The following is a 12,830-nucleotide window of genomic DNA, read 5'->3' as shown; positions in this document are numbered from 1 at the left end:
TCAGTTGAGATTTGTTTCTTTCAATCTGTTCTGTTCAGTTGTTTTTATTTTGTGTTTGGGGCAAATTTGTCGTGTTCTTTGTTAAGATTACTTTCCAGAATTTCTCTCTCTCTCTCTCTCTCTCTCTCTCTCTCTCTCTCTCTCTCTCTCTTTAAAAAATACTCTTCTTTTCAGCCTAATTGGCTTCCGGGTTCACTTTGTCCATTTTTGTTGACTTTCCTTATTTAAGGGGCTTAAGATACACCATATTTGAGTTTGTAATGGGTTATCATGTCCTTAGCATCCTACATACACTTGCGTGAGGATGTACACTCGGGCACAATATTCTATCTTAATTCTCTTCATCTTGTTAGGTTTTTTAGGTTTTATAGTTTATATATGAAATATTTATTTTAATGTTGTTAAATTATTTTATTTTAATTGTTCATTACCTCTTGCAGTTGGTTTATTTTAGTATTTCATTTCCTTACTAGGTTATTTTTCCCAGTTGCGGCCTATAATCTTATACATGTGGCATCCTGCTTTTCCAACTAGCGTTTTAGCTTAGTTAGTAATAATGATAATTATAATGTATACACTTAGGAATAATGATAATTATAATGTATACACTTAGTAATAATGATAATTATAATGTATACACTATAGTATTTATATACTCTCTCTCTCTCTCTCTCCTCTCTCTCTCTCTCTCTCTCTATATATATATATATATATATGTATATATATATATGTATATATATATATATATATATGTATATATATATATATATATATCTTAAGGTCTTAAGATCCTTGATAGAATTTAGCCATTAATTTATCTTCCTTATTTATACATAAATCGAACACTAATAGAAGTTTCGTAGAAGTACAGATTGTTTATTCTATGCGGATAAGGATTCGAAAAGTAATATAAGGAAGTTTTACCAATATGGGGAGTTTACATCTAAATATATACCAAATATGCATTTCCTTCAACAGCTAATGGCGATATGTATATGGTTACAACCACTTGAAAAACACTAATAAGACCATCAACCAACTGGCTATAACTATCTTCTTCTTCCCCTTCAGGTGCAAAGCCCCGGGACGCTTCCTGGAAAACCTTCCAGAGACGTCTGTCATCGTATGCTTCCACAACGAAGCCTGGTCCGTCCTGCTCCGGACAGTGCACTCCATACTGGATAGGTCCCCCAGCCACTTACTCCGGAGATTATCCTGTCGATGATAACTCCGATATGGGTGAGTATTTATTGTCTTTCCTTTTTTTAGGAACTCTTTGGATTATGACGTAATGCAATAGAAGATTTGTTCTCCTTGTTTCGTATGCTGAAGACGTTGGGATTATAGAGTAGTGTTATCTAAGACATTCTTGTTGCTTTTTGCTGGGAGATAAGTCAAGTAAATATTGAATCAAGATTTTTAGGTTGAGCAAAAAACTGAGCTCCAATGTAAAATAATCACAGACAAGCCCGATGTTAAAGTTAAAATGATTAAGGATTGAGAAATTAGAATAATAGGAAAAGGAAATTAGGCACGACTGGAAAAAAAGGCGATGTGTAATGCCGAATGTTGTATTAGAAAATTAATAAATATTAATTAAGTGTTTGATTAAGACTTGACATTGTTTAAACATACGTACCATGTTAAATACATGCAAAGATACGTGCACGAAGAATGCACCCATTTATAGTCCATTGCAAAACAAAGGCCTCAGCCATGTTTTTATTCAGTCTGGGGTTTCGCCAGTTTTTCATCACCATGTTGGCCAACTGCGGATTGGTGATGGTGGGAGATTTTAATCTGATCGCTCACGGCAAACCAACCTAGTGTGGTGGTCCTGACTAGTAAAGCTTTGTTGATCATTGCAGTACACAAGCCCTTTCACTACGTTATGGCATCCCCACTCAGAAAAGATATATATATATATATATATATATATATCTTTTCTGAGTGGGATGCTATAACGTAGTGAAAGGATTTGGTACCGCAATGATCAACAAATATATATATATATATATATATATACATATATATATATATGTGTGTGTGTGTGTTTGTGTGTGGTTATATATATATATATATATATATATAAAATAAACACAGGAAAAGGAAATGGAAAATATAAGGTTAAGAGTCCTGATTAGATTCATAATACTTTTTCTGGAACAGTCGTCTGAAGTATCACAAAACTAGTCAGGACATAAAATCCCATATATTCTATTTAATTTCCCCTGCGGTTCTTTTGTATATATATATATATATATATATGTGTGTGTGTGTGTGTGTGCGAATGGGTTATGGATTTTGAGAATATATCTCCTGTGGCTGAATCATGAAAGACAAAAGAAAAAAGAAAAGAAAAAAAAAAGCATAGAAGTTCTCTTGTACAGGACACGAAAGTAATCCTGAGGTCACTTAAAAGTGAGACAGACAGGATGACAGACATTAATATTCATCGAGAAGAATGGCCCATTATAAATCCGACTTTTAAACAGAAATTCTTTTTTGGGGAAAAGTGATAGGCCAGTCGTAAGAGGCCGGTAGAGTCGCCCTTTAATCAGGAAAGCTCTTTCAGAACGACTCTCCTCCAATCGGAAGAGCTGTATCATGCCTACTTGGCCTCGTTCATAGAGAAGAAGAGACATCATCTTGAGGTTCTTCTCTTACTGGGGCGATTTACTCTCCTTTTATTTTAAGATTATTCCGAGGAGAGAGAGGAGAGAGAGAGAGAGAGAGAGAGAGAGAGAGAGAGAGAGAGCTTAATGATGACGCTAATTATAAGGTAAGTTTTGAAAAGAAGAAACGGGAAAAATGTGGCTCGAGTACGGGGAGGGAGGGGAGGCAGACCAAGGGGAAGAATTATGAGGGTAATTATAGGGGAATTAAAAAAAAAAAAAAGGATAAATAAAAGAAGGAAAAGTGACTGACGTACGCATTCAGAAAATAAGCCTGTGAACTAGTTTGATGGACATTAATGCGAGCGGAAAAGGAGACTAATTATGATGTGATGGATGGAAGAGAGAGATAAGGGGGCGGGGTTGGTGCCTGAGAGACAGTTGACACTGAATAAGAGAAAATATCTTGAGAAATGAATAATTCTATGCAAGTAGCAGAGATACGAGTGATAACAGGAACATAGAATAAGATATAAATAGTTACATTTAACAATGGAGAAATTCGGTGAAATAGCGAGGCAGACAGCCTCTCTCTCTCTCTCTCTCTCTCTCTCTCTCTCTCTCTGGCTTTTGTCTGGGTCACTCGAAACGTTCCGCATCATAGCGTGATCTCCTTCAAACCCCGGGATGCTGATGGTGACTTCATCCCACGAGAGGATCTGTCTCGTCTCTTCTCCTAAATACATCCTTGACCTTTTTTTTAAGATTTCTTCCTACTACCACTCCCTTTCTCCGTCTCGATTCCATCTGTATTAAGGTTTCTGTTGGTAGTTTATGGGGTTTTACAGGCAGGGCATATGTATGTATCCATATCCTTTGCATTTACTCTTGTGTGTATATATATATATATATATATATTCATGTGTGTTTATTTATTTGTATATATAATGATACGAAAGTCTTTGAAAGTTGTAATTACTACCAGCCTGCTATCTCTTGATCATTATATATAGTCTCTCTCTCTCTCTCTCTCTCTCCTCTCTCTCTCTCTCTCTCTTTTATGAATTTTGAATAGTAATTTTTGGTACTGAACTTTGTTAGGGGTAATGAAAGAAGAAAATCGCATTTGGATTTGTGATGTGCATGGAAATAGCCGCGTGGAAACGAGTTAGATTTAATTAAGATAGAGCTAGACATGGAGAGCACCCACTGGATGTGGGTCGTAACCCCCCCCCCCCCCCCCTCCCCTTCCCGCGCCAGGGAGGAAGGACTATTGCACTGGCTCCCTTTTTCTCGATTTATTTTGCCCGTGGGTTTATGCTCTCTCTCTCTCTCTCTCTCTCTCTCTCTCTCTCTCTTGCCCATTTTTATCAAAACTCTGGCCAGTGCAGGTTGGTGATGGCGCAAAATTTTCGTCTGATCGTTCACAAGCAAACTAATCTATTATGGGTGGCCCTGACTAGTACAGCTTTGCTTATCATGGCGATACACAAACCCGTTCGGGACGTTAATGTATGCCCGCTCAGATAGGGATATATATACATATATATATATATATATATATATAAATATATATATATATATATATATATATATATATAAATATATATATATATATGTATGTATATATATATATTAAATTTTATATTATTTATATGATTGTATATGTGTATAAATAATTAATATTTGTATATATATATATATATATATATACATATATATATATGCATATATATATGTATATATATACATATATATACATATATATATATACAGTATATATATATGTGTGTGTATGTGTGTGTGTATGTGTGTGTGTTTGTTTGTAAGAGCGGGAGATAGATAGGCCATAGCAAAGAAATATAACCAAACTTCATGTAGAAATAAAAGCAAACAAGAAAAGCACTCTGAAAGTGTCTGTCTAATAACTATGTGTGAACTTGGGGTTAAGGTTACGGTTGATCCGGTCGACATTTTTATCGACCTTGACATTGACCTTTGACATAGAACTTTAATAATATAGAATGAATTACTTCAGGTCTCAAATTAACAATTATTCCCTGAATGTTTTACACCTCTAAGAGTAATATTGTGGTCTGGAAGTTGTTCACAAACAAACAAATAAAGGGACAAACATGGCTTCAAAATAACTATGCTGAGGCAATTGTAGGCATTGACATTTCATACCATATATATATATATATATATATATTATGTATACATATATATATATATATATATATGTGTGTGTGTGTGTGTATATATGTGTATATACATATACATATATATTTGTATATAATTAATTATTTACATATATATATATATATATATATATAAAAGGTAAGAACTGTCAATGCCTACAATGGCCTCAGCATAGTTGTTTTGAAGCCCCTGTATATTCTTTTGTCTGTTTGTGAACAAAATCCTGATAAAAATTTTACTCTTAGAGTTGTGAAACATTCAGGATTAATTGTTAATTTGAGACGTGGAAGTAGTGCATTTTTTAATATTTTTAAAGTTCTAGGTCAAAGGTCAATGTAAAGGTCGAGCAAAATGTCGACCGGATCAACGGTAGTCTTAACCCTAAGTTCACACATGGTTGTCACACAGACACTTTCAGAGTGCTGTTCTAGTTTGCTTTTATTTTTACATGTAGGTTGGTTATATTTCTTTTCTATGGCCTATATATATCTCCGCTCTCACAAACATATATAATATATATATATATATGTGTGTGTGTGTGTGTGTGTGTGTATACACACACATATATAAATATACATATATGTGTATGTATGTATGTATATATATACACACACACACACACATATATATATATATATATATATATACATATATATATATATATATATATATGTGTGTGTGTGTGTGTGTGTGTGTTTGTGGGTGAGAGAGAGAGAAAAAGCTATAGAAACGCTATTTGAATGTAGGTTTGACCGAAAACGCTATCAATTAACACATTTATTTGAAAAGTGTATTTGTTCAGCTGGCTAGAATAATCGAATCACGCTCGATTTTATTTATTGTTCCGTTGTTATTTGTTTTCACACCTAGCAGCAAAGCTTTAATTTCTATCGAATTGTTATTGGAATATTTCGGAATTATTCTGCATCGGGCGTGGAATTTTCGAACGTATGTTGGCGTGAAATATTTTTTCGTTTTGAATTTGAAATTAAAATATTCGTTCCGATTTTTTTTTTTTTTTTTTTTTTGTTTTTTTTGGTGTTTGAATGTGATATTCAAATTATATCTATTTCACTTATTTTTCTGTAAGGATTCCTTTTCATGAACGCTTTTTTATTCTCTTTTCAGTTTCTTTTTCGTCTTTTCATGTCATTTTAAATTGCAGCCCTTTCTGAAAAGACTTCATATCACGGTTTCATACTCGCCGTCTGAGAGAAGAAATTCTTCCTCTCATTTCGTATTCGAATTTTCAAAGATTTTTCACAAAAAACATTAGTGAAATATATTTTTAATTAAATCGTTAATAGGAGCGTCACTTGTAGGTAGTAATAAAACCTGGGTCGTGGGATCCTTAGACTTTTAAATGCATTGCTAAGTCCTTAGGCTTAGTCCTTTTCTACCCTACTCAAAAGAAAAGGTGATGAATACGGGTTTAGCATTCAAAAAGGTGGCGCGGGGGGTGGGGGGGGAGGCTGCGTTGGCTAATCTAAAAGTGTAATTTTAGCATCCCAATATTGTAAGGTTTTTAAATCATGAAAAAAAAGACACGGGTAGGGAGTTCCGGCGGTTGACAATAGAACGAATGAAAAAATTGCTGAGCAGTGTGATTCTAGAAATAGTTCTTTCCAGAATAAATATAGGAACAGGTGTCTTAAAAAGTGTTATAATCGTTCCTGTTAATATTAGCATACTCCGTCCGAGATTGTGTTGTTAACATTTCTGATTTTTTTTTCATATTTTCTTTTATTGGAAGGCTATCATTTTAGAATCTCTCTCTCTCTCTCTCTCTCTCTCTCTCTCTCTCTCTCTCTCTCTCATATTCAAGTGTATAATTACTACACCATCTTTTCGTACTCAAGACCATCAATGGGCTTTTCAATGGCAGTAAAACATCATTCAAATGGTCTCACGCTTGCAATAATTTTAAAAACATTCAGAACATTTTAATGACTGTCTAAATGTATTGCGAAACCTTTTGTAATAATTAAACGTTTTCTTAAACGGTCGATGTGTTTATATCACGCGTGATGGTTTAAACATTCAAATTATATAATCCCATAATGGCTGAAGCTATTTTATAGCTCAAGGAAATTTATTGAATGCTTGAAACGTTTCTTAGGACACCCTCAACGCTTTACACAACTCGTGAAACGTTTCATCCTCCACTGCCTTGTAGCATTATGTGTCCCATAATGACTAAAGCCATTTTATAGCACCTGCAATTTTATGGAATACCTGAAACGTTTATTAAGACACACGGAACATTTTACACTACTTATGAAACGTTTCACCCTGACAAATAAACCTACACCACCTTGTATCATTATGTATCCATAATGACTGAAGCCATTTTATAGCTCTTTCAATTTTATGGAATACCTGAAACGTTTGTTAGACACCTGGAACGTTTTACACAACTCATGAAACGTTTTACCCGTACAATTAAACCTCCACCGCCTTGTAGCATTATGTATCCCATAATGACTGAAAACATTTTTATAGTTCCTGAAATTTTATGGAATACCTGAAACGTTTGGTATGACATCCGAGACGTTTACACAACTCACGAAACGCCTCACCCAGCCTCGTAGCAATTCTCAGCTTCAACACGGCCTGAACGTCGTGCTCCTGATGGCGAACAAACATACTACACAGCTTCTCTCGTCAACTAGACAAACGTGCTACATTCAGGGCGCTTCGTGCAGAGGGCTGGCTTGATTTCCACTGATTATAACGGTGTGCCAGGTTGTAATTATTCGGAATTGTTGCCTCTGTTTACATTGTTGCAGGTGGAGCACAGTGCCAAGCTGTGGGTGGCCCTGTAGGTTTGTTTTAGGGGCGTTGTAATACGCTTCTTTATATTATGACATTATGGGATTCAATCTTTATTTGCATAATCTAGGATAAGGAAGTGATGGCTTTTACATTTTTCTGTTTTGGTTTATTTGATGCAAATTATTTTTATTTTTATTCATCTTCCAAGGTTTTTCTATACAGTTCAATGTGAATAATTATATTTAAATCCGTGCCGTTTTGGTATTAAGGAAAACAACTCTATGATTTATATTTCACGAAATTATATACTATTTTCATAGATTTTTTTCTCTTTTGAATACTTGCGTTCTACAATAAGAATATGTCGACTGAGCATCAAACCTGATTTACTTTTAGTTCAGAATTGATTTAAGCCTTGGAAATAGGAGGACAATTTCTCTCTTATTTAAATGATAACGAGATATGTTTGTTGATTATCCAAGGCTGTTTAGGATATACATTTTTTTAGTGAAATAGTTAAAAGATTCTGAATTTTAACACTTAAAGGTGATTAATTATTTTAAGAAAATTTCCTATAAACTTATTACATGTTATTTCATATGCACGTCAATACCAAGATTTTTTTTTTTAACATAGCGTTTTAAAGAAATGTGTAAGTTAGTGTTAATAGATATTTTTTTTAATTATTTTTCAAAACTAAATGGTTCCCCATAATTTTCTTCAATTTGTACTCCTGATTTTAATTTAGGCTTTTCATAATTTATTACCTTTCAGATCAGATGTTTTTTAATAATATAGATTTTGGTGACCTGTACTTTATAACTTTGACAGGCGAACAGAAACATTGTATGAAATGAAGATTAAACATAAAATCAATGCATTTTCAAGAATAATCAAAATAGAGAACTCTCTTCTCTCTCTCTCTCTCTCTCTCTCTCTCTCTCTCTCTCTCAATACCACCTGATACAAAAATCTATTTTTTCAACACTTTTGTCTCATACCTCCAAATTTTTTTCTAGGAAAATATATCAATTTCATCAATACTCCAACTCTCTCTCTCTCTCTCTCTCCTCTCCTCTCTCTCTCTCTTTCTTATTGGGGTTTCGGATTGAATCCCATGATTTTGGAACGCCGTCTCAGTTGGCTCGCCGGTATTCGCCTTATTAGATTTGATGGTTGGTAAAATTGCTTGTGTGCGCAGCGTAAGAAGATGAAGGGGATGGGTGGGCGAGAATGAAGTGGTTGAGGAGGAGGAGAGAAGGTGGGAGAAAGAGAGGTCGGGAGAAGTATGAATAGGAAATGGATCTTTGTTTCAACGTGTGTGTGTATGTGAGAGAGAGAGAGAGAGAGAGAGAGAGAGAGAGAGAGAGAGAGTTGGAGTATTGATGGAATTGAAAATTTTCTTGGTAAAACTGGAGGTATGAGACAAAAGTGTTGAAAAAAATATTTTTATATCAGGTGGTATTGAAAGAGAGAGAGAGAGAGAGAGAGAGAGAGAGAGAGAGAGAGAGTTGGAGTATTGATGAAATTGAATATTTTCCTGGTAAAAATTTGCAGGAGTGAGACAAGTGTTGAAAATATAGATCTTTGTATCAGGTGGTGTTGAGAGAGAGAGAGAGAGAGAGAGAGAGAGGAGAGAGAGATGTTGATTGGAATAACGTAAAACTAGATTTAAAAGTGGTAAATATATAAAAGTAGAAGTTGTAAACTCAGAAAAAATAAAAGTGACAAAGACCATAATAAATAGCCATTATTGGGTGGAAGTTTGTGATTAAGATGTAAATGGGAGATTTGATTTTAAAACTGAGATGGATTGATGCTCAAAGATCCATACAGTCGAACATAATATATATGTATATATATACAGTATATATATATATATATATTATATATGTGTATCTATATATATATATATATATATATACACATACACGCGTGTGTGTGTGTGTGCGTACGTGCGTGCGTGATTGCGTGGATAGAATTTTAGGGTTTAAAATTAATTTTTTTCACATGTTTTTTTCATGTGTTAAGTAATTATCGATTTCACAGAATATTCATATGTTGTTTAGAATATAGAAAATTTAATAATACATTACCCTATTTCAGTTTCCATAATAAAGTTGTTGAGATAAGCTTACCTTTCTATTTATCTTAATGAAGGCTAAGGTTTTGTCGCTTTAGAATTTTAAGAAAACCAATTTGACAATATTGATTTTGCTGTCCTTAAAATCCACACACTCTCTCTCTCTCTCTCTCTCTCTCTCTCTCTCTCTCTCACGTTTGAATTTGGTTGTTACCTTGTCATGTCTTTTTTCAAGTTATTATTTTCTGGTCCATGGCTTTTGCATAGCGTGCTGCAATCTAGTGAGGGTTAACCGCAAAATCCGAAGTCTGGGCAAATGCGGCTGTTTTGATAGAAAGTGTAGTTCGTTCACGTAGAACATAATTTAATTTTCTCCGGACCAGCGTTCTGCTTTTGAGGCCCGGCGCAGTTTTTGGTGATTTTATAATGGAAACCCCTGCGTGAATATAATTCTAGCAAGGGTCCTTTTTCACTTTATATTATTTTAGGCCTTGGCTTACCGGTGGAGAGAGAGAGAGAGAGAGAGAGAGAGAGAGAGAGAGAGAGAGAGAGAGGTTATTTATTTCAAATGATGAAAATGTTATAGTGACCATTGTTTTGGGTATAGTATGTATGAATTTTGATTGTTGTAATAGATTGAAGATAATTTATTAATCTGTTATAGAAGTGTATTGTACAGACAAAATCACACTTTCACACGCGCGCACACACACACACACAGACATATATATATATATATATATATATTTAATGTAAATATACATATATTATGTAATATAATGTAAATTATATATATATATATATATATATATTTTATATATATATACTATATATATATATATTTGTGTGTGTGTGCGTGTTTGTGGCTCTGTATGTGTGAGTGCATAAAATATTCATCGTCTAATGGTTATGTTTTTTTTTTAACAATCCGATGACCTTAATTCAGATGCTTGACTTATCCCCTTCATGAGGTATCCAGTCGATAGATGGTAACAGATTGGGTTTGAGAAACGCATGAGGCCTACACACACACACACACACACACACATACACACATGTATATATATATATATATATATATGTGTGTGTGTGTGTGTGTGTGTGTGTATGTGTGTATGTATATTTTTGAGCGTGAATTAATTTTTGTATGTAAAACCGAATAAAAATTTCTTCTGTAGCTTTTTTGTTGCAATGGCAAGTTGAAATTGAATATTGCATAAACATGCTGGAACAGCCCGCAAGCATACATCTGTATGAAACCAAATACTAGACCCCTCTTCTTTCCCCTCTGAAAAAGGGAAAAAAAGAAGAGGGGGAAAAGGTATAGTTCTGGCCGAATGAAAGACTATAAATTTCCCACACGTCTTTTGGTAACGAACCATATCGCCAATGGACAACTTGGCTGACCGGTTTAAGTGAATAAAGGTTTCTCCTTTTTTTCTATATTGTTTGTGGAATAGAGAGAGAGAGAGAGAGAGAGAGAGAGAGAGAGAGAGAGAGAGACCATTTCGAACGCCGCATCTTAAATGAAATAGGTAGGTTGTCTGAAGTTAGGAGAAAGTTATAATGTCATTGCCGGCTGCGAGAAAAGCTTCAAGGAAAGGAATAGCGGACGAAATATTCAAATGAGTCTGAATATATTGTGTGCTCGCTTCCATACTACTTTCACTTACCCCACCCACCTCTTCCCTCCCCTCCCTCCCTTCCACCACTTCTAGCGTCCTATGAAGAAAATGTTTCTCCTCCAAACGTTTCCTGGAACATTTTCTAGCTGCGCCGATCAAACCGACTGTTTGCTACAGGCACTTGCTCTGTATTTTTAATGAGGTTCTGGTTAGCATTTTCATGAGACGTTTTGGGCCGTTTCATCACGGTTTCTTTTCACATTACTTCTAAATAACAGAACAGCGAACGGTCCGGACGTTTCAAAGCTTGCTGCTTGGTCGTTTCATTTAAATATATCGTTTACTTCTACTGTATATGTTTTTTTTTTTTTTTTTTTTTTTCCATCGCAGGCAAAGCTGACAGACTTCGGCAACTCGGACGTAGCATATCTGCCTCGTGAATAAACTTGATGTTTCTATGCTGAGACTTATTCAAAACTTGATACAATTCAGTTGAAAAAGCAACGTTACAGAATTAGATTTTTCGTTTATTCACGCTTCATGGGCCGTCCCTTTTAATAGAAATGAAGTCATATATCTTGAGAAATTTCCCAATAAACTCATCTAAACGTAAATGTAAGATCCAATCCGCGTGAAGCAATGAAAGTCTGCCACAAACAGGTGAAAATTCGTCTTGTGGTTGCAGATAGAATATTGACAAAAGGCTCGGTTATTTTGATATTGAAATGGCACAGACTGGCCGCTGGTATATTCAAATTTCCAGCAAGGGATGATTTTGAGAAACACAGCTGCGATATGAAACTTTCTCCAAAAGCTGGCATGCACGCGCGCATGCGCATTCAGGATGGCGTGCCTTGGGAAGTATTTGTGTGTAAATGGAAGAGCCGTTTCCGATCGTAGAGTGGGTCTGAACTGGTGCATTCTACGCGTGGAGAATTTGCATGATACTGTTCTATCCTCTGTCGGATATCCTTTTTGCTTGAGCTCAGAAACCCACGGGTAAGAGAATTTAAGAAAGGGCATAGTTGTTGTTCTCTCTCTCTCTCTCTCTCTCTCTCTATATATATATATATATATATATATATATGTATATATATATAAAATATGAGTGGGGTTACCATAATAGGTTGGCTGCTGTAAGTCATTAGACGAAAATCCCCCACCATTGCCATTCTGTTTGGCCAGCATGGGGATAAAAACTGCCTGCAGTAGACTAGAAGTGGCTGCAATTTGTTGTTCATGTCTGAGGCCTTTGTCCTGCAGTGGACTAGAAGCGGCTGCATTTGTTGTTGTTGATACGCACACAAATACATGAGTGTATGTATACTCTATATGTGGATATATTATATACATAATATATGCATAATCACAATATTACAAAGGTAACCCCACGCAGCTGTATGAAATAATAAGTTTTCCTTTACCCTTTGAATATTCCTTCAACACTCATGCAAAGTAATCTTCCCTGGCAAGCGGACTCTCATTCCTTTTATACATAGACAATCGTTTGGGTCTTCCCCAACATCCCGA

At 34.9% G+C, this 12,830-nt stretch overlaps 1 protein-coding gene across 1 annotated transcript in view; it reads left to right on the top strand.

Annotated features, from left to right (window-relative positions):
• Nucleotides 1–12,830, top strand: part of LOC137658707 (putative polypeptide N-acetylgalactosaminyltransferase 9) — a 258,420-nt gene that overhangs the window by 127,172 nt on the left and 118,418 nt on the right. The window contains 2 exon segments of the mRNA XM_068393703.1: nt 1,072–1,215; nt 1,217–1,239. Of these exon segments, the coding sequence (XP_068249804.1) occupies nt 1,072–1,215; nt 1,217–1,239 (167 nt within the window).

The sequence above is a fragment of the Palaemon carinicauda genome, chromosome 19 (assembly GCF_036898095.1).
Source record: "Palaemon carinicauda isolate YSFRI2023 chromosome 19, ASM3689809v2, whole genome shotgun sequence".
In the NCBI taxonomy this organism is placed as follows: domain Eukaryota; kingdom Metazoa; phylum Arthropoda; class Malacostraca; order Decapoda; family Palaemonidae; genus Palaemon; species Palaemon carinicauda.
The sequence above is the reverse complement of the archived record's forward strand: the minus strand, read 5'-3'. Positions and strand labels throughout refer to the sequence as shown.